This window comes from Lonchura striata, chromosome Z (assembly GCF_046129695.1).
Source record: "Lonchura striata isolate bLonStr1 chromosome Z, bLonStr1.mat, whole genome shotgun sequence".
In the NCBI taxonomy this organism is placed as follows: domain Eukaryota; kingdom Metazoa; phylum Chordata; class Aves; order Passeriformes; family Estrildidae; genus Lonchura; species Lonchura striata.
In genome coordinates this window covers 13572449-13600158 of record NC_134642.1, presented here as the reverse complement: position 1 = coordinate 13600158, position 27710 = coordinate 13572449, and the positions used below count along the sequence as shown (strand labels likewise).

The following is a 27710-nucleotide window of genomic DNA, read 5'->3' as shown; positions in this document are numbered from 1 at the left end:
AGGCATTTAAAGTTTTGGTCCCCCTCTTAGTTGTTTCAAGAAAATGGCATTGCCATATAATAAAAAAGTAAGGAATTGCAGATAAAGACATAAAGGTAAGGCTTTTATATAGTTTTATTTTCCCACAGAAACATTATTTAGTTCAATCTGTTACAAATATTTGATTCCTTTAAGATTCTAGACTCTCTAGGAAGTCATGAAGCTGTATAAGAGAAAGAATGTAAAATAATTCTCTGTTTTCTTAATATATTGTGTTTTCATTGTTTCCTTGATAATTGCATTTCAAACACTGTGACTGTCTGCTCACAGGCCAAAGCCACCTCCCACTGGCACTACGATAGACTGAGAATTATCAGTATGGATTTGAGCGTGCAAAAAATATTTTGTTGGAAGTTTGACAAGGTTTGAATTCAAGACTTCTGACCCATGGTTCAGAGTATGTATAGAAAGGCCCTACAGTCTGTGCTCTAAGGCCAGAAATGTGACCAGGCTTGTTCAATTGACTGCTGTTAGATTAGAAGATAATTCCTAGAATGCATGTTGGCTCTAATAATTTGATCACATAAACTACCTGCTTAGTCTATCTGTCTCTCTCACAGGGCTGGGATACTGCTCCTTTTCATTTTTCTATAGAGGGAAAACAAGAGGCAAGTGAAATAGCAAAAAAAAAATAATACACTGAAATGCTCATTGAAAATAAGATTTTTCTTACAACACTGTTCAAACAAATAAATATAATAGTTAAATTTTGAAAGAGTTTCTTGAATTACAGAGATATTCTGTTGTTACACTGCAGCAGCACACAAAAGGTAGAATGCGTATCACTGATAAAAGACATGTCCTCTTAGTATTCTTCAAATATTGTTCCAGCATTTCAATTAATGTTTTGTTTCCATGTTAAGCTAGATAAGGAGGCCCCATTTTCTTTTCATAAGCTACAGTGTTTCATTGTGCCTTTTACTGATTGTCCTTTTTGATTAATTGCTTCTCTTTCCTTCTTTTCCATGAGCCCATTATTTAAATATCCTTAGTCCAGATGCACATAAATCACTGGGAGGCCTGGAGCAGGACAAGAACACTTACATTTTCAATTAGTTTCCACATCTAACTGCTGCTTTTAGTAGTGTCTGCACAAACTCATTACATTACACCATTTGTAATCTCATGGCTGTGGATAGACAGTGGAGGGCACCACACAAGAATAAATAGATATCATTGTGTCTGTATTTTGTATATGGGTTGGACAACAATATGAAGAGATTTTGTTGCAGGCAAGTGTTTCCTTATATTCTGTCTGCTCTCAGTTATTTACTTTTTTTGTATTCTTCAGCACTGTCCAAACAGATGGCTCAAAATTAATACAAAGCCATTTTTCAAATCTTAAATAAAGCAGTGGAAAACTACTAAGCACACATAGGAGAATGAAGGTAAAAATTTAACACAAATTTAAAGGTACATACAAATTGAGTTCATACAACATTTGAAGCACATTTTAGTGGCATTTGGTTGCACAGTCTTGGTGCCAACATTTGCCATATTATTTAAAAGCCCTGACAGCCTGATTCTGTCCCCCTGACTTCTGACATTAATTGCATCTCTTTGAACCATCATCTCTGAAAAGCTTGACATAACCTTTTCTTAGACTGACAAGCCTCTAAGTTGTGATGTTGTCAGTGTTGTGGCTGGCAGATTTTACTCTTTGTTTTGCAGATTGTGAAGAGCCTTCATTGAACAGCTGCACAGAGCCAGACCCACGCCAGGACTTTGTAGAAATGCATGAGTACATAAATCTCTGGGGCCACTGACTCAGTCAGCCAAACAGTCAGATCAATTATGTGCCACAGTTCTTGTAATGAGATTTTCAGCTACATATTAACCCTTGCTGGCCTATTCTTATTTATTTATTTATATCAGAGTACTTAAAACATCATCTTTACAGTTTTAAGTCTCAATTGCAAACTTAATGTAGTTTTTTAATTGATCTTGTTCATACTGGAAAAATACATTTCAATTTTTATGCTTACTTTTATCTGGGTGTCAAGCTAAGAAAGTTCAGATACTGCTGGTTTTTGATAACAGGGTTTTCATAAAATACTTCTAGGCCATATGGACACAAAAAAAAATTTAAGATAAATAAACCTTTCTGCCATATTTAGCCTTAGTCAGCTGTGTAGTATTCTAAAAACCCATTTGAAAAATGTCTGGTGGTCATTAAATTCAGGAAGGATATAAACCATGACCTATAATCATTCCAGCACTAATTTTTTTTCCCTAAGTCAATGGGATTACAAAGGTATTAGGAAGATTCAAATGTATATATAAAAGAGCATCAGACCATAAACAAAAGTATTTGCTTCTGTTGGACTGTGAATGGTGCCATATAATGTAGCTTTAGGGCTTTAACTAAAATGAAAAAATTCTCTAAATCAAATTTACATGCAGAAATGTGACAAAAGCAGACATCTAAAGTAAAATAAAACCTTTGAGCTTTTGATTACATATCATAGCTCTTTTCATCTGAAACCTGGACAAAGGTTGACTGTGTTTTTCTACACTCATTTCTAGCAGACTTGGGCAGTTTACTCAGAATAATGACTTAAGTTTCAGCTTTCATATTGCCTTAGTGTGCAACTCTAAACTGCATATGAGGTGTTAGCAAGCTCCTTTCATAGGGCAGTTAGACAAAACAATCCTTTTCCAACCTGAGAACCAATGACACTGCTGCAGCTTCAGGCCTAAAATTATTTGATATCTTTTATATCAATGGCGAATTGAGAAGAGCACTCTGGGAGGATGGGACTTCAAAACCTGAACCTATAACTGGACAATTAACCCCAATATGTAATTGGATCAAAACTTATTAAAGTGTGAAAACTCATGACCAGTTGTCCATCTTGGGTCCATCTTGGGTAAAACCCCAGCAGGGCTCTTGTACTGCCCAAGGTGCATCCTTTGAAGGCCTTTTAATAAAAACGCACTTTATTCCTTTAACTCTGCCTAGCCACTATTCCAGGTCAGCCTCTTTAACCATCAGGGCCATGAGTGCACATAAGGGAAGTTCAGATTTCTTCTAGCCTGTAATGTGCATGTTTACTTAATTTAAATAGCTACATAAATTTCAGTTGTATGCAATCCACTTAAGTTTCAGGAGAGATTTTGCACTGATTTGTATTTTATCAACTATGGGGTAGAGCAGAATAAAATTATTTTCAGAATGCACAAAGCAGATTATTTTAGAAACACTGATTTAACATCTAAGCAGAAGATTAGAAATTTACCATAGCAAGCTTTCAATTTCTGTAATCATTAACCAAGAACTCTAACAAGTGAGCATATACCCACTTCTCATACATATAATGATACTTGCATTCAGAATAAAGCCTTGTTGAAGTTACTTAGGCTCAATTCCTGGTAATGGGGGCCTAAAGTCTGGTTAAATGATGGGACAGAGGCAAAACTCTTAATGGTGATCAAAGTCAAGATGTTGCAGTGTTGTCTCTAAGTGCTTTTTCAGCAGGTTTCCAGTCCTATAGGATAATTGCACTGCAATTGTGTTCAGAATTTCTAAGGTGAAAAATTGTATTCTGCTTGGTGCTGGGGACATTACACCAGCATGACATCTTAGCAAAGTGCATTTCCACTATTTCTTGCTTGAGAATGGAAATTTCTTAGTGGCCAAGGTTAAACAAACAGAAGTACAAAATTGCAGACCTGTCTCCACTCCTCATCAGTGACATCCTTTGTTCCTTTCGTCCAAGTGGAATGCTTTACTCTTAGCCCTTATTTTCATGAAGAGTCATGTCCTTGGGTGCAATGAATAGTTGAAGTTGGGATCACTAGGAAAGGCTCACAAAGTTCTGTATAGCGATCACATATCAGCCAAACACATCTCCTGGGTCAAAAGGGTATTGGATAACAACCCTAAATATCTTAGGAATGAGGTGTAGGTATAACACGAGACTATGCAGAAGCATTGGACAAATTTGATGTGTCTCAGTTTGGAGGTAAATTTAAGAGAAAACACTCTGAAATGAGTGTTTCCTCTGAAGAGAAGGGCTCCTTTTGCCAATAAGATATGAATACCAATGCGTAAAAGTGAAAAAAAAAGCAAACTGTTTATTAACAAAAAGTAAACAAAAAACCAAAAAAACCAAAGGGGCACTTGCAAGGCGCTGAGAAGGATTGAATAAATGCAAGACACTGAAATTTCAAAACCTTAACCCCAGCCCCCACCAGACTGTGTGTGGCTGGGAGGCAAAGGTGGTGGCTCCCTCTTTGTCTCAGGGAAGGGGAGGAACAGGAGTTTGTTCAGCCACTCGGGCAGACTAGATGGGAACCATTCTGATGTTAGCCTCTTGCTTGCAGTGGGGGAAACTGGTGGGTTTTAATGACTTTTCTCATGTTGGTTCAGCTTCTCTGAGATCTGGGGTTCATGGCAGCCCCCTCTAGTCAGCTTCTCTAAGGGACTGAAATAAAAAAACGGTTCAAGGGAAAAAAAACAAAACAAAACAAAACAAATCTCCAGAACAACACCAAAAAAACATGAAAAAACTGCTGAGAGGATTCCCAGTACAGCCTCCACAGCCTCCAGGTGAAGGGAAAAAAACCAAACCAAACCAAAAAAAAAAAAAAAAAAAAAAAAAAACCACCAAAACAAAACAAAAAACCCAAACCAAACCAAAACAAACCACAAAACTGTCCTGCTTCAAGCTAGCAAGAACTAATCCAACAAAAGGAACAATGCAGCATCCCAGTAGAGTCAGCCCGCAGCACACCGAAAGTGGAGGTTTGAACCAAATCCAGCAGGAGCTCAAAACTCCCTGGAGCCGTCTTAAAGCAACAGCAGCCATTTCTGGGCACAAATGAGATGATTAAGGGAAAAGGTATCATCATAAAACCACCCCAAGACATGATGCCTATATTTTCCTTCTCCCATTATGGGATAACAGCTTCGCATTTTATATCAATGTCTTTCTTTATGGATTTTGACAGTATAGTCTCTTCCAAAACTGTCTGTATTTTGGCTCTGATTAATATCTTATTTTTACACTTCTTCAGTGTTACTGAGGTCTTACAGCATTGAGTTAATATTTAACCTGGGTAAGTATTACTGTTCCTGTTTTATAGATAGAGATGTATCATAAAAATATACAGAAAACCCAATAAAACCCTACAGATTGCCAAAAACTTGCCATATAATTGGATTCTGTTATGGAGGGCAGTGGCTTGGAGACAAACTAAAGGGCATAAACATGTATGCCTCTGTGAAAGATAACTTAAGAGGCAGAGAAATCTTCCTTTCCTGTGAATTGTTTTGATGTCAGTTAATTCCTACACCTACAATTCAAGACAGAATATTTTCTGCAAATGGTCGTAAGTGAAGGGCTTTTTGTTTCTTTTTAACATGTTATTTATCTATAGAGGTGACAATTTGTTTTAGTGCTGCTTTACATTAGTTAAAATGGAATTTGTCCAGCTCTGTGAACTGTAAGTCAATGCTCTTGCTATATGATTTCTCAGTCATATAGAAAGGGCTGAAGAGCCAAAATGATCCTGAAAATACCATAAGCTACTTCTTGTGAATGCTCTTTACTCTTTTGCCATTGTTCATTATAGCTATTGGAACAGCTATACCTTTTGAATAGTTAGGATAGTCCCCTGAAGTAGGCTATATAGGGTGAATATGTAGAAAATGTATAATGGTCAATTTAGTATGCAAACCCTTGCTCTCTGGTTTTGTATAGCTTCTCTTCTGCCCTCTTAGACTTCATAACATTTGAATAGATAATGGGTGATTTTGTCATATTCATGTCTCTGTTTTATTTGGTTGCCCCAGTAGCCTTCCCAGTAAGGAAAATTGAAGTGCAAGGATAACTTCCTCTGTTCGACTCAAGATACAGGCATGCCGTTCCCTTTAGGCCCAGTACTGACAACAGCCTGCTTCAAGACTCTACAGCTTTTAATATTTATCTACTAGCGAGGCAAGAGAGATTCTGATTTCATAATCATAAATAGACCATTTATTAGGCACCCGTTGCCACTTCAAGCTTCTGCCAAGATTAGATACATAACATGGCCAGACTATTGGGTACCTGCAGTTCTCTTATTAGGGATACTGCTTTAATTATCTTATATGATTAAGTCTGTTCATCTTTTCTTCATTTTACATATTATATTCTTGACTGCATTGACTACTGTGCGTCACAGCATCTTAATACAGCCATACTTCAGGGCCAAATGAAAATCAGATTTCAGACAGACCATTTCAAACCATGCACAAAACAACTTACAAATTTCCTTTACCTTCCCTCCACATCTACTTCCATCCCAGCATTTACAAATATTCTGATTTGAAACTATTTTTTGTGGGTTCTTTTTTTCCTATCAGGCCTCATACATTAACATTTCCATGCAAGTGAAAGCCTTACTCAAATTTTGGGCATATATTATATCATATAATTTTCTGAAGTATGAAGATACACAAACATCCTTCTTAATGAAAAGTAAAACTTCTCAGGGCAGTTCTACAACAGATATTAGAGAACTTTAGAAAGTGGACTGTTAATGTTACTGATCAGAGGTACTGCATCTGGATTACAGTGCTATGCAGGAATGGATTTGATAATATTTGAGAGCAAATTATTTTCTATGCAAGATCAATTCTTCTTTCAGCTGTCCCAGCGATTGTCAGAATACAAAATACTGCCATGGGAGTGGCTGGAGACCTGATTTTCAAGGGTCTTCAGATAAATATCAATGCCAGCACAGAGGAGTGACTTGGGTCTGTGCTTACAAACTCCTTCCTCTGTGAGAGAGGAAATGTGTCTTTAGAAAATGCCTTGTTCCTTCTCATCACATTTTAAGTGTTAGCAGAGCAATTCTTTGTCTAATGTATTTGCAAAATACATCTGTTGAACACTTTTACATTCTTCTTCCATTGAACAGGTGATCCTCAAGGGCTAGTTTCATTTAGCTAGAGACCCATGCACCTTTGTTAATTCTCTCCATCACGGCCTGCCACAATTCAGCTATTTCATTTCCAAATTCCTTCTTCAGAAATTACCAGCAACTGACCTGCTGAGACTAGGTTTTTAGAGTATCTAACTCTCTATACAGGCTAAAAATAGCATCGCTTTTCCTAGGTGATAATAATAATTTAATAACAGAAAAGACAGGTGTTCTACTTTGTGCTACTGGAATTTCACAGTAATATAACACAGAAGAATTCTGAAGACATCTTTTCTGCAATTGTATAAAACCACAGTTTTCATCCAGTTTTGTAAATATGTGTAGCAGATCTTCTTCAGCAACATAACTTACCTAAATTTTTCTTTTTTTTTTTTTTTTTTTTTAGTGATGTTTCACCTTTATTCTAATGAGTAGCACTACAGTGTATGGTCTCAAATCCTAGATGACATTGACAGTTAAAATTGGTAATGCCAGGGCAGAAAACAATTAAGTGCAATAGTAAGGTGCTTAAATGATGCAAGCTTCAAAATATTTTCAGCCCTCATAATTTTGCTTTAGCTTAGATTTGGGAAATACTCAACAAAACGGCAGAATTTGATAGTAAAAGTCTTCCTGCAATAGGGTTAAGCTTTATTTATATTGAGTATGGTAACAGTGCCACCAAGTGACAATTTAGAGCAATCATGCTTCTTAGTTACCATAAATACTTCAAAGAAAAACATTGAGAATGAAGACTAGAAAGCTGACTTCTGACCACAGGTTGTGTGCTAAAACAGAAATAAAAAAAAGTTATAAAGTCATGTAAATTAATTTTTGGAAGAATATGTAAAATCTGTAAATTAATGTAAGTTCATTAGTTCTCTTTTTCCCTCCCCCATCTGTAATTTTTAAGTATGTTTCTATATCTACTCCCTCCTTTGATCTACTAAAACACAGAAATCTATGAAAAAAAAACAGGTTTTGGCAATTTATGACACTGTCATGAAATTAGTTTATCTCATTTGTACTGGACAAAAATTGTCCAAATGCTCAGTCTTTAGCTAACCATGCCATAAAATCACAATATTTGATTGGATTTTATTTGCCAACTCTAGTGTCTTAGAAAGGTGTTCACCACTTTATTCCTCTGGTATATATAAACTGTCTCTTTGCTTCCAGTATTTGTATACTTGTATTTGTATTTGTATATTTGCCCACATTGCAGTTTAGTGCAACAGGTATGAGTTTATAGAGATCTGTGATGTTCCTTGCAACCCCTACTGTAGAAAGGTTAGCAAATCATCCCATAAACAAGCTGTCTAGTAATATGTGTACTGCAGGAGAGGATCCTTGTGCTTGAATGTACTTACTGTTTATCAAGTGTTATAAATTCATAAAATTCATCGTAATGTGGACAGATTTCCCTCTGTATATATTTAGAAAGTCTATGACAGATTATCTTTTCTCTCCTTTGGAGCAAAAACTCTATAATATCTTTTTGATATATTAATATTATGGGGCTGATAATTTGCTGTTCTGTGAGACAAGATTTTGTTGAAAACGCACTCAACTCATAAATTGGTGATTGGATACAGATTAGCATCTTGTACATTTTGATTTTGCTCCGCTGTGTGCTCTTGTGTTTCTGTAATCAGTAATTGCCATGTCTGTGATTCACCTGGCCTTTTCCAGCAGCCAGGAGAGCAGGAGGGTACTATTTAGCACAAAGGTGCCTGTAGTAGCTTCAGATTCAGCCATCACAGGTTTTGGGTTGCTCTACAGCACATTACTCCCAGGATGCACTTGGGACAAATGTTTTGCAATTCATAAAACATTGTGACTTGCCCCCATTCTCAAGATTAATGACTCTTGAGTACAGCATAGCCAGGGAGCAAGGGTGAAGGTCGGCTCCAGTTTTGAGCAGTGAACTAAATGCAGCCATGTAGTGCTGCTGTGCTTTTGCTATTTTGCCATGAATCAGGGGAGAAGGAGATTGACTTACAGCCAAGAACACAATTTTATTTACTTCCAAGACTTGCATACAAAGGGAATGAAAGCCACTTTGTGAGCTAAATTCAGAGCTGCTCTAATGGCTCCATTATCCAGATTAGCTCATGACCTGGGGAAAAAGAATCAGTTAAATTTAAAAATAAATCCAAACTTGCTATGCATTTGAAATACATGTTTGTTTTGCTGATCTAGTGCTGGTGTTGGAATAGATGGGAGGAAAAACCTCCAGAAAGATCTGTGCAGCTCCAGCTTTTTTCTACAAATTGTTTTTTATAATAATGACATTCCTATCCATCATTCATTCAGCAGATACATTAAATCACAAGATAAATTGCAGCAGCTAATACAGTACATAGTGAAAAAGATGGAACAAAAGCTATAAAAACTATAACAAACATTTCACTTGACATGCCCCTTGGGTATTTTGTGGAGTAAAAAAGATGTTTTGTAGGTTGTCACAATGATAGCAGAATGAACAGTGCATTTATTGCTTTTAATTAAGTGTAGTATGGTTCAGTTATATTAATAAATAACAACTAAAAATAAATTACCAAGAGCATTTTCCAGGACTGGCTACAGAGCACAAGATGTTGCTGTTATTTTATAAGTGGTATAAAGCCAGGTTGATTTCACGTACTGCAGAACTGCCCTTTCTATAGCCCAATCTCATAAAACATAAACTGGAGCTGTGAAAGGCAGATTGCCTAACTATACCAGTGGCTTCGTGTATTTCTGGAACAGTTTCTAGTAACAAGAAAAGCCAGTACTTGGCTGATACTGAACATTCTGAAAGATGAAAACTTCCATCCTGTGCTGCCTTCCCTGCAGCACTAGCAATTGCACAGATGCCAGGGATTCAGATCAACTCACTGATCAGAGTAAAAAATTTGCTTCACCAAAAAGTTATTTTACAAATTCTGCACCAGGTGCTTTTGTTCTAGACCTTAAATTACGTAAATTACATAATAATTAGAATATGATTCTAATTATTAGAATAAAATATGTACACAATATCCAAAGCACAGGTATGGTCTCTAATTGCTTCATTAACACACTGTAAACCTTTCTTTACTTCCTTCCCTTCACAATTTAGATGTAAAATAAACCCACATGATTTAAGACTTGAAATTCCATAAGAGCAAATGTTAACATTTTCCAAAAATCAATAAAGAGTGAATTCTAATACACTTTTATGTTTGTAAATTTTAATTACAGGGTTTATTTAGGAATAAAATTTACCATTATTTTTTAGGCATCCTGGTTTATTTGGAAGGATATTTTGAGCAGCAAAGTATGTCCTATATGGAGTCTTACTTGAAAAAATGACATGGGATTCCAAGAGTCAATACTCTTACAGATTTTATCCCTTTCTCCCTGAGGTAAAGGTGACAGTGCTGAATGGCTGCAGAGCACACTGATATAATTTCAGAAACAAAGGAAGTTTGTAGGAGACCAGAAATACACACATTCCCACATCTACTCATCAAGATGTTTCACCAAACCATTGACAAAGAATAAAAATAAATCATGGGTTGATAGTGTTTTCCATGTGGTAGTATGTAAGTACATTAATATGAGAAATTTTTTCCCAATAATGTGTTTATGATCCACAGCATAGAATGTTTACATCCTGAAACACACTTTTCATTTCTCACATAAATACCTCCTTTTGAGAAATACTCATTAGGCCATTTGGTACTATGTCCTACCAGTTATTTACTGCCATACAGAGGGATGTCAGTAAACAACCTGAAAAATCATGTAACAATAATAGATTAATCCAGTGTTTCAGTTCTTTCATTACCCAAGATTTCATTGTCTTCCAGTAACCTCCTCTGTCCTTTACCATTATTCTTATATTCCACTCACCTTTTAATAAGTTATCATTGAAAATTTACATGAAAATTCCTGCTATGCTGAAGCCAGAATAAAAGGCCAAGTAGTTCCCAAATAATACTTTTCTCTTTCTTAAGATAAATTCTTAGTTTTCTTATAATTACAACATTTCAATAGTCAGTCATAATATACCAACCAAGCATATACTTCATTAAAAACCAGAACTAGCAGTCACATGGGTGGTTCTTATTAAGGGTATCAAAATCAACTTTGTAGAAAAAGTTATTGTTAAGGAAATCTATGCAATTGCAGAAAATACATCGTTTGTGTGTAGATTTTTAAGTCTCTCCACTTCCATTGTTCATAGTAAACTATTTCCTTCTATATATATTCTTATGCATGGTGACGATGTCCCTGTTTGGTTCACATAACTACCTTAATAAAGATTTTGCTAAGAGAATTGAAAAAATCTTCTTCATCCCTGCACAAGAAAGCCTTTTATCCATAATACAACCACTTTCCAGTATTATTAGTCATACAAGAGGCTAAAAGTCATAGTGTAGAACTACTTTTTAGATGACCAATATTTGTGGAAATATATCAGTCAGGCTTCATTTAAATACAGGTATCTTTTTGCATGTCCGAGAAGCAACATATAAAGGACAACACATATAATACTCAAATATTTGTCTACATTTTCTGAATTTCTGCTTCCACAGGATGGAGTTTCAGCATGGGCTCTGCCTACCAGTTCCACAGCTGGCGAGTATTTGTGATTGTCTGTGCACTGCCTTGTGTCTCTTCTGTGGTTGCCCTCACCTTTATGCCGGAAAGCCCACGGTTCCTGCTGGAGGTATAACATCCCAAACAGTTTCTAGATTCCAGTGAAAATTATTTCTGTTTTATATATGACTTCTACCAAACAGACATTTAGATAATTCAGGAGCTATAGGTAGTAACTTGATTTGTATATATGTTGCACTTTCACGTTTTGTTCTAACATTTAGGTTGGAAAACATGATGAAGCTTGGATGATACTCAAGCAAATTCATGACACAAACATGCGTGCTCGTGGTCAGCCCGAGAAAGTCTTCACTGTGAGTATTGCTAAATACCTAAATAAAAAATACTGTGAATTCCTACTGAAATTGTTATATATATAAAGTCTGCTAAGAAATCATCCTTTGGCCAGTATATTAATGAATGTATGAAGCCACTGCATGACAATTTTATCTGGTGTACCAAGATAGTTAATAGATTCTACCTGTGTTTTATTTACTAAGTTTGACCCTTCGTAATAATAGTACGCACATAAAAGTCCAAATTAGTTAGCTGCTGTGTCTTTAGGATTTGGAATTTGTTCCCATTCTTATCAGGTAAAACAATGGTTTTATAAACTACATCTTCATTTCTATTAAATCTTAATTTCAAACATTTAATATTCTCAAAATGTCTGGGAGGCTCAAATTCTTTTTTTGAGGCTTAATTATAAAACCCTATTTAAAGTATTGATGGGTTGTTTCTATTGGAGGAGAAATTGCCAATTCAAAAATGGATTTTTTAATGGCATCTTTGTTATTTATGAAGACTATAGAAAAAATCTTGTCTTCCTGGATACAGTAGGATCAAACAGCACTTTCTTGCTTTGAAATCCAGTTGGCCTCTCTATCCACAACAGAGCTGTAGCAGTATGTGCACTCTGCTCCCTCAGAGCCATGTGTGGGATGTTTTTCCTCTTCCAGAAGCTTTCTTCTTATTTTAATGCACATGTAACTCAATTAAGAAATCATCTTAAAGGTTCTGCATTTGCAGGCAGTCTTGAGGAATGACCATCTGACCACATAACTTATATTCCACTGAGATTTGCTGTTTGCTGCCTTGAATGTAGTTTCCATTGCTTCAATTTAAACCTTTCCACAAAGAAGCTAAAGAAACCCTATATTTAACTTGAAAGAAAGCTGGTTAGCACATTTACCATGTTAAATCCACATTTATTGGTACACTGGTGACCTACCCCTAATCCCACCTAATCTAATATTTTATTTTCTGATTTAATTTATGAGTAAATTGCCTAACACCATACAGCTATGATGTAATTTCACAATTGGCTCTTGCTGATCTGAGCAGCTTTCAGATGGAGTATGCCTGCTCCTGGTGACTTCAGAGGTTTTTTTTCTGCTACTATTGATATTCATTAACTGATTTCACAGTCAGCCATAGTGCTGACCCTGTTCGTCTTTAGTATTGGTTTAAGCACAAGGAAGAAGACAGAAATGTGCTAGGAGAAAATGTGGGTGGAAGGATAAACCTCTCACGTCACTTTGACGTAATTGTAATCACGTCCTAAAGCAGCTGTCGAGAACAAACCAAAGCACATGCTTGTTGTTTCCAGCTCTTGTGATCTAACAAGCCTTTGTGTGTATGGTTGTTAAAATGGGACACTCAGACACTTTATCTACAGTCACTTTTGTAAATTGGTCAGCCATTAATTTTACCAGTTTCTGCCTTGAGCATTAGGAAAACTCTACTCTATATATCAAGTTGAGACTAGAAATACTGTGCTGTGTGTCAAGGTTAGACATACATAGAAGTCCCTATTTTTAGCTTGCATTAAAATGATTAGAAAATTTTTGTCCAACATCAGCACTTCATCTCATAAAACCCAGAAAGCAAAGAACTTACTTGACTTACCCTTTTAGTTTCTTTTTTTTCTGTTAGTCCTCAATATTGTGACATTTTTTTCCTCAGTAATTTATTAACATACTTCTCCTAAACTTTCTATACTCCTCATTTGCTTATCCAATGCCATTCTATGACTCATGCTTTACTATTTTCATCCACTTAATGTTAGTTACATCAGACACACTTTGAGAGTATGTTTTCTGACTCTACAGATGATGTAACTTTTTCCCATTACACCTATAGTTTTGGTGTCATTTTGGTTTATGCATTTTCCTGTATTATATTGATTTAATCTTTTTCTATCAGCTTTTTTTTTCACAAGTTATGCTTATTCTTGTTACTCATATTATTGAGGGGATTATATTCAAGCCTTTAGAAAGAGATGGTATCAATTGACAAGTAGTTGGCTTTAGAGTTAATCCAAAATGGAATATTCTAGTTCCTGAATTAATTTAGAGGGTGACTCTTCATACTTTGAAGAATTTGTCCTGAAAGCAGTGACACTAACAGACACCAATAAGTTGGTAGTATCTTCAATCATGGAACTACCAAAGTTAGATGTTTATGTACATGCTTTATTATCTTTCTGGGTTTTTAAAATACCTATTCATTAGACCGCCTGGTTTAAATATTTAAGTAAAAAAAAAAAAAACCAAAAAAAAAAAAAAACAACAGGCTTTGCATCCTTAAAATCAAAATTTTCTCTACTCCTCAATTACCATGTGTTAATTCCTTTTCCTGCAATTATTTCTCTTTGCAACAAGTCTTGTTTTTTTTAAATTGTGAACCTTGCATATTAGTAACCATTGCTTTTACACAGAAGCACCGTTTTCATTAAAATAGGTTTTCTTCTCTGGTTTTGGGTGTTTTTTCATTCTTCATACACTGACATGGTGGATTTGCATATTCCAGATGGACTATTTTCCTGACTCAATAGGATTTTTCATATGTTAAAGAACCACAAAGACCAGGGAACTTCTGTCCCCAGTCACATATAGTGGATATATGTTTCCCTCAATCTCCACAGCTCCAACTGAGTCAGATGCCCCAGTACAGTGAAAATGCTGTCCCTGAGCCCACAAGAGTGAGATTCCAAAGGCATTCCTTTTCTGCCTAGAGGAGTGATATGTAAGGATTTCTGTATGTAGGGGATACCAGATAATTTTTGAGGACCTGATTCAGTCTTTTGTATAACATATTTCCTGAAAGCAGTTTAAGAAAAGCTTGAGATAGTGCAATGATGCGGATGCAGTTATTAGAAGAGGCATGACAAGAAGGTTACAGGCCTTTGATAAAGTCATGATCTGGCAAAACAGCGAGCTGTAGTACTTGAGAAATGAGGGCAGTATACCTCAAACTGCTTAGGGGGCTTTTCTGTGTTCTTGTTCATGGGATGATGCTGCTGTTGCATCTCAAACAGTATACATCTGTAAAACCTGTATACATCTGTAAAACCAGTGGGCTCAAAACTTGACCTTTATCATTAATACTGCTATTCCCTGATGGCCTGAATCCACTGTGATGCATTGGAGGTGGGGGCAGGGGCTGTTTTCATTCTGTTAAGAAGAAACAGAAGATATGTCTTACTTCAGAAACTGCAGGCAAACACTAAACATGCAGTCTTTTGCTCTCCTCTTCCTTCTGTGTCAGTCCCTTTCCCTATTTTATTAATATTCTTTCTGTTCTCTACTTATCTTCTTTTAAAATCTTTATTCATGTGGATGAATACACTACGTTTTGTGATATCACTATGAAGCTAGGATCAGAGTAAAAACTACAACAAAAACCATATAGCAATATGTTTGTCGGGTCCTGTGTCTGGAAAGACCATGGTTCTACCATTGAATTTTCATTTTTTATTTAATTCTTTTTTTTTTTCTTTGATTTCTTTTTCTTTCTTTAATTTTTACTTTTACTCTCTTGTGTATCTGAACCTGGTTCTGCTACACAAGAGAGTAAAAGTAAAAATTAGAATTGTGGGATGCATTACATTCTCTGTCACTGGTAATTCAGTATTTTTCTCTGATGTCTGTTTATCTCATTTCACTTTAGATAAGTAGATAATTGTTCATAATAGCAATAATATACATGGTTCCAGATAATTTCACCTAACTTCTTCTCTCTTCATTAAGTTTTCTGTTTAACACTAGAAAAAATAAAATAATAATAAAAAGGTTGTCCAGCTACTAATTAACGACATTTTGAATACTTCTATTTTCATTGCTGTGTCTTTAATCAAGTGACTTCCAACAATGTTGTGATAGCAAGTCAGAAACAATTTGAAGGCAAATTCTGGGCATGGTTTATCCATTCATTCTGGTGGATGAAATTATCTTTTGTGGCATCGAGGGTATATATAACAACTCTGTAGAAAAATATGATAGCAACAGCTTATTGTAACCAAAGGAAATGTATTTCCTGCATGCCTTGAACACAGAGTTTTCTGAAACTGTTGCATCCATAAAGACTTTGGCATTACAGTGTGTTAATATTCCTTTATAAACCTAAAACATGTCTAGTGTAGACCCAGGTTCAATATCTACTAATTTTTAGTAGATGGAGTGTAATAAACCCCACCAACAATCCTCCATAGGCAGTTCATTAACCCATAAACTATGAACATTTTTTTTATTTCTGTTCTGTTCTGTTTTTATTTCTAGGTTACCAGAATCAAAACACCTAAGCAGATAGATGAGCTCATAGAAATTGAGAGCGATACTGGAACTTGGTACAGGAGGTGTTTTGTAAGAATCCGCACAGAGCTGTATGGTGTAAGTAACAACATCTCTGTTTGTTCTGTAATTACCTTCTTCCTTTTTAAATAACTTTCAGAAATGAGATGGATTTGCTGAGCTCCTGCTGTTGATAGCTGCAATGGTACATTTTCCATGCAACTGAGGTAATCAGTAATCCTCTCCTCTCCTCTCCTCTCCTCTCCTCTCCTCTCCTCTCCTCTCCTCTCCTCTCCTCTCCTCTCCTCTCCTCTCCTCTCCTCTCCTCTCCTCTCCTCTCCTCTCCTCTCCTCTCCTCTCCTCTCCTCTCCTCTCCTCTCCTCTCCTCTCCTCTCCTCTCCTCTCCTCTCCTCTCCTCTCCTCTCCTCTCCTCTCCTCTCCTCTCCTCTCCTCTCCTCTCCTCTCCTCTCCTCTCCTCTCCTCTCCTCTCCTCTCCTCTCCTCTCCTCTCCTCTCCTCTCCTCTCCTCTCCTCTCCTCTCCTCTCCTCTCCTCTCCTCTCCTCTCCTCTCCTCTCCTCTCCTCTCCTCTCCTCTCCTCTCCTCTCCTCTCCTCTCCTCTCCTCTCCTCTCCTCTCCTCTCCTCTCCTCTCCTCTCCTCTCCTCTCCTCTCCTCTCCTCTCCTCTCCTCTCCTCTCCTCTCCTCTCCTCTCCTCTCCTCTCCTCTCCTCTCCTCTCCTCTCCTCTCCTCTCCTCTCCTCTCCTCTCCTCTCCTCTCCTCTCCTCTCCTCTCCTCTCCTCTCCTCTCCCTCCCCTCCCCTCCCCTCCCCTCCCCTCCCCTCCCCTCCCCTCCCCTCCCCTCCCCTCCCCTCCCCTCCCCTCCCCTCCCCTCCCCTCCCCTCCCCTCCCCTCCCCTCCCCTCCCCTCCCCTCCCCTCCCCTCCCCTCCCCTCCCCTCCCCTCCCCTCCCCTCCCCTCCCCTCCCCTCCCCTCCCCTCCCCTCTCCTCTCCTCTCCTCTCCTCTCCCCATCTTCTCACTGGGAAGGGAGAAGAAAACATTTCTGAGAAAATCCCTGGTTTATTTGAGAAAGTAAAATGAAGCTGTCCAGAGATGAAGAAAGTTTGAGGTGATCAGAATAAGGCTGAATTGTTGGACACAGTCCACACTAATTACAGAAAAACTGATATGAGACTACAATATGTTCTTGAGCTGAGAAAGTAAATCACACCCTAGGATGCATCAAAAGAAGTGTAGCCATAGAGCTGATTTGCTTTCTCTCATAGCAAGCAAATAAGAATCAAATATCTTCTAGCCTTAAAGAAAATTGTTCAAAATAATGGAAGATACGTAAATAAATGTGTTTTGTAATGATTTACAGATTTGGTTGACATTTATGAGATGCTTCAACTACCCAGTGAAGGATAATACAATCAAACTTACAGCTGTGTGGTTCACCCTGTCTTTTGGGTAAGAGTGGTTGAGATTAAACCATTTTTACAGTCTTAACAGACAGAAAAATCATCTGCATGTAAATTTGTTCTCGGTTGCAAACCTGACTCGTCAGGAATACCTTCTTTGAAAAACTGACATCTTCTGGTGTCAGCATATTTCAATTATTATATATTGTGGAGGATTTTACTCTGATGGAGCAACAGCTCAATCACATAAGTCTCCAGGGGAGCTGCTCATTCACACCTCACACAGATTTCCAAATGAGTGAAATTGGTTCCTGAAGTTTTTCTGGTTTTCCACAGCTACTACGGCTTATCTGTCTGGTTTCCTGATGTCATTAAACATCTGCAGTCAGACGAGTATGCATCCCGAGTGAAACATTTCCGCAATGAGGAGGTCTCACATTTTGTCTTCAATTTCACACTGGAAAACCAGATTCACAGCAATGGAGAATACATCAATGACAGGTCTAGAGGTTTCCTAATATCTTGGCTTAGTTGGAATAAACAGATGCATGTTTTAAAGCTCATCCTAATAACACAGTTTTTATCATGAGGTAATGATAGATGGTTTTGTTACCTTTTAGTGATTATTTATTTCTGTTCTTAATTTCTTATGACTCATAATCATGAGGAGAAATGTACATGCCCTGGGGGTTCCTGTGTGAGGATCCACTGAGCAAACCCAGCTTCCTTGACTTCCTGCAAAACAGATCAAAAAGACTACATCAATTTTACTTCCTTTCACAGTGGGATTCAAAGGTTTTCAGATCCAACATATGCAGTATATTGTAGGGGGCTGGGCAAAGATGCACTTTCATCTCTGTTGATTCTCATTTTTTAATTGATGAAAGACACTTCTGTGAACAGGCTGAATATTGGGAGGTTAGGATCTTATCACAGAAAAATGAAAGCTAAACATTACCATAGACCAATGAAAAGCATGAACAGAAATGAAATGGGAAACACCACTCTGATAATGCCTTTTGTGATTTTTTTTTAGCCAAAGGCAAATATATTAAGGCTATATCTGGACTTCACAAATAACTAGGTAACTCATGGGAAAATTAAACACAGCTGGTTTAGGTATCTGGTTTCTCTTAAGAAATGTGCAGAACAACCATGTGAATGGTCTGCTGGAAGTCATGATCATAATTACTTATTAGTTCAATACAAAAATATGAATATAAGTGAATAAAACTGATTGTTTTGTGATGATTTAGTAATAGTACTAGTGCTTGAGTTTTGACATAAAGCTTTATATATTGAAGAAAAAAACAGGCATTATTTAATTTTCAATAGCCATAGCTTCCAAGTCCCACTCCTTTCCAGAATATAGATGTTCTCCTAAAATTGAAGAAAAATCAGTAATAAGCTTTTATCAATTTAAATGGGACATTCTTGTAAAACACTAAATCTAGCATTAATTTATGCTAAATCAATAATTTACTCTTGCAAATGTGCAAGTTTAATATGCTCCTGACAGTTATTTGGGATTCACAAAATATTTTCCAGGAATATGAACCCATTTGATATCCTTGCTTCATAAATGTTTCAATACCTACTCACTCTCAATTTCACTGTTTCCTTCATGATCTTTCTTAATGAGAAGATCCATCAATACTTGACTTCGTAATACATTGCTTTCCTGTTGGGTTTTAAATCAAATCATTGTGACACCAATTTTAATGTAGTCACATGCTTCCTGTACAAAGTTAAAAAGTGCATCAGAAGAATGTAGAACATATAGTCTGTCATTTTTATTTCAACTGACTAATCTAGTCATTATATTTTCTTTGTTCTCTTCTGGAAATAGTCTGTATTTTAGAATGGAAAGTGCTGTATGAAAAATGATAATGAGTAACTCCAGCCTGATTTTAATCAGTCTGTCACAAATGAGAAATGATATGGTAACTAGAAGTAATAGACTGAAAACACTATTCTTCTGACCAATACAAAAAGAGAATTAATTAGTTAGTTAGTCACTTACTGTGGTAAGGTTCCTCTGACAAATCAAGATTCTTTTAAAAATTCTTTCTTTACAGCTTGTTGGTATTAGCAAGTGTTTGTTTATTCCCAGGGACTGAATTTCTGAAGTGTGATCTCCCCGTTTCCAGGTGTAATGACAAATTACTAGCAATTGTGATTTTACAAGGCTGTTGCATGAATTTAATGACATTGGTTTTGATTGATGATTAAGGACAACTAACAACAGAAATATTATCAAACAAATTATATTACCAGTTTGGGCCAGTAACTATGTGTTGCTATAAGTTAATCATTAATCACATCTTCAAAATGCATCAAAGGAGCCTTTGTTACTGGGGTTGAGATTTTTTTAGATCTGAATAGCTGCATCTGTTGCTTTTTCAAAACTATGAAGGTAAATTGACAGCAATTCTTTGTATTGGGCAGGTTTATTATGATGAAATTTAAATCAGTAACCTTTGAAGATTCGCTTTTTAAGAACTGTGTTTTTGAAGACATTACTTCACTGAATACATACTTCAGGAACTGTACTTTTGTGAATACCACCTTCTACAACACAGGTATGAGAGAGATATGAGAGAGACAATCAAATGCCCATTGGTCAGCTGCATGTTTTCATCTTACATTTATAATTTCTGGACTTATAATAAGACATACAAGAAGTCCTCCTGTGTAATAATAATAATAATAGGAATAATAATTTATAGGAAGCAACTAGCTCGTTGCAACAGAGAATTGAATGGATCTCACTGCACAAGATATACTTCAGGCCTAATATTGACTCAGAAAATGAATTATTTGTTTTATTCACATAATAAGTGATTTATTTTTTATCTTTGATTTCAGAGAGATTCAGTCTGGAGAGAAGATAATGCATTTTCTGTTTTACTGGTAGCTTTAACTAATGAACTTTTATTTAGTCCAAAAGGGACTGGTGAAATACTTTGTTCTCTGTGCTTGCTGTGGCAGGGGAATTACCTAGTCTATATTCATTCCTAGTCTCCTAAGTGTCTCTTTGTGACAAAAATATGAATCCATATTTTCATATTTTCATATTTTCATAAACACTGAAAGTAGAGTATGGCCAACTAAGCTTGTTGAAAAGATGAGGCACTTCTTCCCACTCTCCTGTGACTACAGCAGTCACAACAGTAACAGACCTAGGTTTCAGAGCAAGCAATGACGTTAATGTGGAAGGAAGGCAATCTTGGTTCAGGTTTATAAGGCTAACAAGAGGAATGGGAAAATAAAAGGAATATAGGGTCAGTTTTCTAGAATGGTATTGGCAGAAGAATTAACTGCATAGTGTAACTCATCTATGGACAAGCTGAAGACCATGAGGCCTTCTCAGAAATGAAAATCAGTTTAAACTGAATTCCACAGGAATATTTCACTTCAAGGAAGGCAAACAAAACTGACCATAATTGAGAGTCTCATCAGGAAATGAAGGTCTGATACTGAGAAAGACTGAGTCATAGAAACCTGCAGGTACCTAGAGCATTTTATGCAAGACCAGCTGGTGCTGATACAGTTCAGGCAGGGTAAAATACAGTAATATAATTTCCTAATTCCAGACTTTAGTTGGTCCTTTTCAAGATCTTTGCAAGTGTTTCTAGTAAGATAAAAACTATCAAAATTACTAGCAGTAACTAGTGCCCTTTTTGCAAAGCTGTGAAAGCTCCAAGCTGTCATTAAATTTGCTTGAACTTTAAATACTTTTAATCAAAAGTTGCACATGGATTTGGCTGTTTGCTGAAATTATTCTTTTTCTTCTTTCCACAGATCTCGAGCAGTATAAATTTGTTGACAGTGAATTGATAAATTGCACATTTTTTCACGTCAGGACAGGATGCCAGATTTCTTTTGATGATGACTACAGTGCCTACTGGATCTACTTTGTTAATTTCCTTGGAACTTTAGCAGTGTTGCCAGGAAATATTGTGTCCGCTCTGCTGATGGACAGAATAGGACGGTTAACGATGCTAGGTAGGTCCTTCACTCTGGTACAGGGAACATCAAAAGTAACATGTCCTCTTTTCAAGGAATTTGGCTAGAGAAATGAAAAACATTCTTTCTGCAGATAGGTAATTTGTGTGCCCTCATAAATACTGTTTTTAAAAGCCCCCAGTTTTGAAACTCTAGAGAAAAAAGGGATCTGTAGCCACCTCTACATGCTCTTCCACAGATACTACAAGTCCATAAGCTAGGCATTTAGACTGAGATTTTGGAGACTGATGACCATTGGTTTATCTCTGCTCCAGCTGAAAGGAAAGAAAGGTGTGGACAGGTAACCCTCAGCTAGTGGAGCAGATCCTGCAAAGTATCGGCTGTTCATTGTCTGTTATCTATTTTGCAGAGTTGAAAGGTATCTCCTGTGGATTGTCTACAATGAGAAATGTGTTTTGAATTTACTTAAATAACTATGTGGTAGTTAATTGTCTTTATTTTCTAGGACAATATCTCTATATAAACACATATAGATTTTAATGTGTATACATATATACATTAAAATAAATACAGCATTTTTATTATAATATATGAACAGTTTTCATGTAATTGCAAAAGATGATGTGCAAAGAAAAATGGGGGTAGTTTTGCTCAGGAATCATGCTTTGGGAATTCAGAGAAGCTTCCAACTTAATACTTTGTGATATATTCTGATATGTGAGAAATTGTATTTTTTCTTGTGACCTCCTTTCTTCAAGATTTGTCTTTCTGTCTGGAGTTACCAGTAGAGGAGATCTCTTCAGTTTCTAACTCAAATATTTGGGCCACTTATCTAGCTACACTGTGCATAGGAATATTAGACAAAACAAAGGTTATTCTTTAAATACAACTCCACTACATGCTTATTTCACCTGCCTTGTACCTAGGTGGTTCCATGGTTCTTTCTGGCATCAGCTGTTTTTTCCTGTGGTTTGGGACCAGCGAATCCATGATGATTGGTATGCTGTGCCTCTACAATGGCCTCACAATCTCAGCATGGAACTCTCTGGATGTAATTACTGTGGAGCTATATCCTACAGACAGAAGGTATGTGCAGATATACCTCTCCTAAACTCACTATGTACCAGCAGAAATGGTAAATAGAAATTATTTTGTATGGGGCTTACAAAGTTAGTGATGTTTTGAGAGGGCCAAATTAATAATTTGTCCTATGAAAAGCAAATGGAAACAATGAGGAGTTTTGAGCAATATAGTATGTATTTTGCATCAAATATCTTCCAATCAGGAAAATACCATAAATGTAGTTTCATTTGAAAGCAGAAGGTCTAACAGCTACTCTTATTTAAAACACAGCTAACATTTCTGAAAGCAGTAATGAAGTATCTTTGAATTTCCTGTAATTTAACTGGATATAAGGGCAGTAGTTGGTCCAAACCAGAAATACAACTGCATTTGTCTGTTGACTGTGAAATGGTGGGAATGATGGGAATCACTGTCTGAACCACCCTGTGCTGCTAATCAGTCTTCCATGAATTTGTATGCAGGGCCACTAGTAGTGTACATTAAGTGGGTAAAAATTATCTTGTGCACTGCCCTTGACTCTTCAGGGCTCTTGCAGGAAATCTCAGGACAATTTTCAAATCCTGCATTGCTGCTAGATGACATGAGTTGGGTTTTTTTCAGATACAGGGCACTTTTTAATCCTGAACTTATGTTACTTAATGGACTAAAGGAAGAACTGTTGAGTCATATTCGGTTGTATGGGAAGGGCAAAAATGTAAAAGCTGTGCTATCTTGAATAGACTTGAATATTTCTCCCCTCTCAAATCCCTAAAAATATTTAATCAAAATTGCCCAGATTCCTAAAAAAGAACATTGTATCCTTTCTCTTGTTACAGTGCTAATTATTATGTCATTTACTGCATATTTGAAATATTTCCAGTTTATAAATGAGTGATGCCTTATTGGCAAGTGTAATTTTTTGTAAAGGAGTTACCCTGTCTTTAACGTTGTCCATTAAGAGATTTAGAAAAGTGTATACTGGCTTCCCTGTTTTCCTTTCATTGTCATTTTAAAATTATGTGCTTCTTCAGACAAGAAATTGATGTCCAGAGGAAACATCCATTTTATTATATCAAGTAACAATACTAGTCCATTTATGAATCCTAAGCACTAAGTGTTAATATTAAGTGCTAGTATTTTTAGTACACCTCAGGAAATTGCTCCTCTGGCAAGAATTCTTCCACTATCCAAATGCTATGATATAATTCTAATAAATATTCTGTAGAAATGACTATCTTTTGTGTATTCCTGAATATAACAGCCACATATGTTTTCCTAACATGAAGTAAAGAAGAACAATTGGAAAAATCATTGCTGTTAATGGAAAAAAAAAATTACTAGGACTGATAAAAAGAATGTAACTGATATTTATCTGTATATATCTACAGAGATGTTAAGGCATCTGTAGTTGTATCTAATGGTTATTTTTCATAGTTTCTACTAGCTTTGGGATTATAGCAATTTCTTACTCATCTTTTTTCCTATTTTAACATCTTTTGTATGCAAGAATAACTGTCCAGAACCAGAAACTTAATTGAAGCTGAGTTGTTTTTTACAACAAACCAGAGATAAAAAACTTGTCTCTTTGAATTATCTGTTCAAAAAGGTTGGGGGTGAATGTACCTATGCCTGGAAAGACATTGTTGACATATGCTGTAGATGAGACTTTCTCCCAGAAGTTCTGATAGTGATGGAACCATGGCTGCTAGTTTTTGTCAGCTTGGTTATAAGTAAACACAAAATTTGAGATATTTTTTTTAGACTGGGGCAAAGCTACTTCCTGTTTTGTAGAACTTTTTGAAAATTAATACCTTCAGGAACTCAAATAACTTGCTTACAAGATTTTTTGATAATTTTTTTTTTATCCAGACTGGCTACAGTTTAACCAGCACTGCTCACCTCTCATTGTCATGGGTTTCCTTCTCAGATTCCTGTGATCTCCATAACCAGGAACAGTTTGCTGGGAATGTCCAGTTTCTGCAAGTAACTCTAGGGCTGAACAGCTTTTCTTGGCATTTGTGGAACATGAAGCTTCCTGATCTGTTCTTGCATATGAAATCCTTCATGCTTAAAATTATCTCTTTTGTTACAAAGCAAAAGCAAAACAAATTCCAGAGTGAATCTGGTCCTGAAACTGGCTTCCAGATTCTCCTGTAAAGGGAATCTAAGCACAAAATCCTTGCTCACTCTGTCAGTGTTTAATACTATTTTCTTACAGCCTATCAGTGAAATGACCACAAACGTGCAGCCAAGGGTAGCTGGAGGTTGGGCTCAAAGATTGGTGGGTGGAAGGAGACCAGTTCATGCTACCATGCACAAGAGGCACGAACTCTTGGGTAGCCCCTCCTTTTCCTCCTCTTGGAGACCAGCCAGTTGCTGAACTGCAGGGGCTTTGCCGGTGTCGTGCAGTATAATACAAAAGGTGTTTCATAAATTGTACCCTAGGTATTTAGAAGTCCTACTGGCTTTCAGCCAGGTAGAGTGTGGTGAACAGTTTGGCAATGTGCAGTCTATGTGATACAGAGCACACATTTCACTTTATTCTTCATCAGTTATGGTTGCTTCAAAATCTTGACAGATTTGTCTTCTGTATAAATTCATACTCATCTGCACATTTGTATTTTAGTTTACTGATCCCTAGAACTGAGGTAACTACATAATTTGTCCTACTTTCTTGATGAGTACTGGCAAATTTTATACTATTTAAGTTTGTTTCACATTCTTCATAAAGTCTCAGCTGTTTTGTACAACTGCTGATATTAGGGAATGTATAGATTGCAAATGGTTCTCAGGTAGATGATGACAGTGCTAAAATGGAAAATAATGTTACTAATGTTGGTTATAAGTGGGTTTCTGTCTTCTAGATGATATATATGAAGTAAATAATAATATTTTAATATTCTACCATTTTTTAAACTTTTCAATACACAAATTTTAAAAGACGCTTGTGATAGCTAGATATAAACTAGTTAGCGATTTCCAACAAGTAAGTAAATAATACAACTCAAGAATGTAAAGAACTTACATTTTCTCTTGTCTCTTCTTTTGTCTTTTACCTTATATTCTTAATGGACTCTGCTATCCATCAGGAGAGGAAATCTGTAGGCTGAAGTGTGTGACACCAAAAATTCCAGTCACTGAGCATTTTAGAAGTAGGGATGGGCTGAAAGTGCAGCTGTAGGTACCTAGCACTCCAGCAACATAAGCCTGAAGGTGCTAACCTGAGCACCTAGAAAATATGAAATACATGCTTAAAGACCATTTTGTTAGCTTTATGTGACTTGCTTGCATCATATGCAAATTCTGTGATAGGAGTAGGGATTTTATCCTTTCTTCTGACAGCGCTCCACTTTCTTAACCAGGAAACTGTTTTCTCATGTTGCAGTCCCCAATCTTATTCACAGTGCATCTTCCAACTTCTCTTGCAGATGAGGGAAACTAAGGTTTCTTTACTACATCTATCTTTTACCCTCAAGCCCTCTTTGTTCACTGCATTGGCAGAGTGATGTGGAAAAAAAATATTGTGTGATGAGGTAATTACAGCTTGGGTTGTAATGTGTGTGCCCAAGGGGCCTGCAATAACACTGCACAGTTTCTCAGCTCTGCCTGTAGTATAAATACGGATGGAAGAAAGCTTAAGCTCTCTGAAGGAGGAACTTTAGGACAATTTTGTTTCTTTAAAAAACAATTTTTACTTTCACATTAGTGGTAAGTCTCTTCTCGTGAACTTGGGAAGCACTAGCATGATAAGCCAAGATTCTCATCAGAGAGATGATACAATAACTAAAACCTAAATAGAAAGTGAAATAGAAATAGATCATCTCCCACATAGAGAATAAATCAGATTGCATCAGATAACCAACAATTCATAATTTTTCTGTGGCTGCCATAGATCTGAGTTTGAATCTTGTCCAGGAATACTTAGAATTCAAGGTGAGCCATAAAATTAAGTCAGCCTTTTTTTAATGCCTCTGAAAAATTTCTTAGGGATTTGGCCACAATTAAGAAATAAGTCTCCCATCTTCAGTTCATGGTTTTTACTTTTTTCACTTCTTTTTGAACTCTTAGGATCTATACCCAGAGTAATAAATTTTATTCTCACAGTATCTTATCTCCAAGTTTGTATTAGTGTGGATGTCAGAAGAGAAACTTTCTATTCTTTTGAGTCATAATAGCAGTGATTGACTCACAGATTTCCTGACAGCTATTTTCTACTCTCATCCTATGGCTATAGTTCAACTGCATTTTGCCTTTCACAGTAGTCCAAGGAAGGAAGGCAAATTCCACAGTTTTACTTGCACAGTAAGTACTAATTTTTAAAGAGAATATAAAAATATCTGGATATAGAAAATTGTCCAGAGAACTTTTGGATACTCTGTTTTAATGCTTTACATATTATCAATTCTAAAGAAATTTTGTTGTAACCTGCTGGTTTTGTAAATTGCTCTGCCAAGAAAGATAATAAATATTTGTGCTACACATTAGTAGCACTCTGCTACAGGACAATGAAGTTTTTAGATATTTTGTCAGCAGTGGAAAAGTGGATCTGAAGTATTTTATATACGAATTCAAGCACCTGGTCTAAGAAGGAACATATGTGACAATCAGGAAACAAGCTCTTTTAATCTAAAGGCTTGGATAATCCCTCTATTTTTAACTGTTTGGACTCTTGCCATTTTTATGTGGACCTTGGATTAAAGGAAGCTAAGCATTTTTCTTTGTCACAGCTTTCTCAGCAGAAGAAGTAAAATACATTTGGGAAAATTCCTTTTCAGTAACATTCAGCTTTCTCTTCATGCTGACATTTTTATAAAAGACAGTTGTATTTTTCTCCTATCAATACGAAATTCTGTATCTGGGGGGTTTTTAAAAGACAATCCTAAATTGATTAACCAGCATTTTCTTACTGAAAAGACTGAAAGACTTAAGTGAACTCTCTAGCTAGACAAACAATTCTTGCTACTTATGACTGGTCGCCCTTGACCATCAATGAGGATTACTCATGAAGTCAACATGACATTTTTGTGCAAATGTTTGTCCAATAATAGATCAAAACAAAGAAAGTGGGTGTGTATATATAAATGGTCTTATTCACTTGGAATTTTTCACATAATTT

The 27710-nt window shown here is 36.4% G+C and overlaps 1 protein-coding gene across 1 annotated transcript in view; it reads left to right on the top strand.

Annotated features, from left to right (window-relative positions):
* SV2C (synaptic vesicle glycoprotein 2C) overlaps nt 1–27710 on the top strand; it is a 109824-nt gene that overhangs the window by 68128 nt on the left and 13986 nt on the right. The window contains exons 5-12 of the mRNA XM_021531833.2: nt 11514–11647; nt 11802–11891; nt 16137–16247; nt 17524–17612; nt 17900–18064; nt 20012–20145; nt 21368–21571; nt 22459–22618. Of these exons, the coding sequence (XP_021387508.1) occupies nt 11514–11647; nt 11802–11891; nt 16137–16247; nt 17524–17612; nt 17900–18064; nt 20012–20145; nt 21368–21571; nt 22459–22618 (1087 nt within the window). The remainder of the gene's footprint in view (nt 1–11513; nt 11648–11801; nt 11892–16136; nt 16248–17523; nt 17613–17899; nt 18065–20011; nt 20146–21367; nt 21572–22458; nt 22619–27710) is intronic.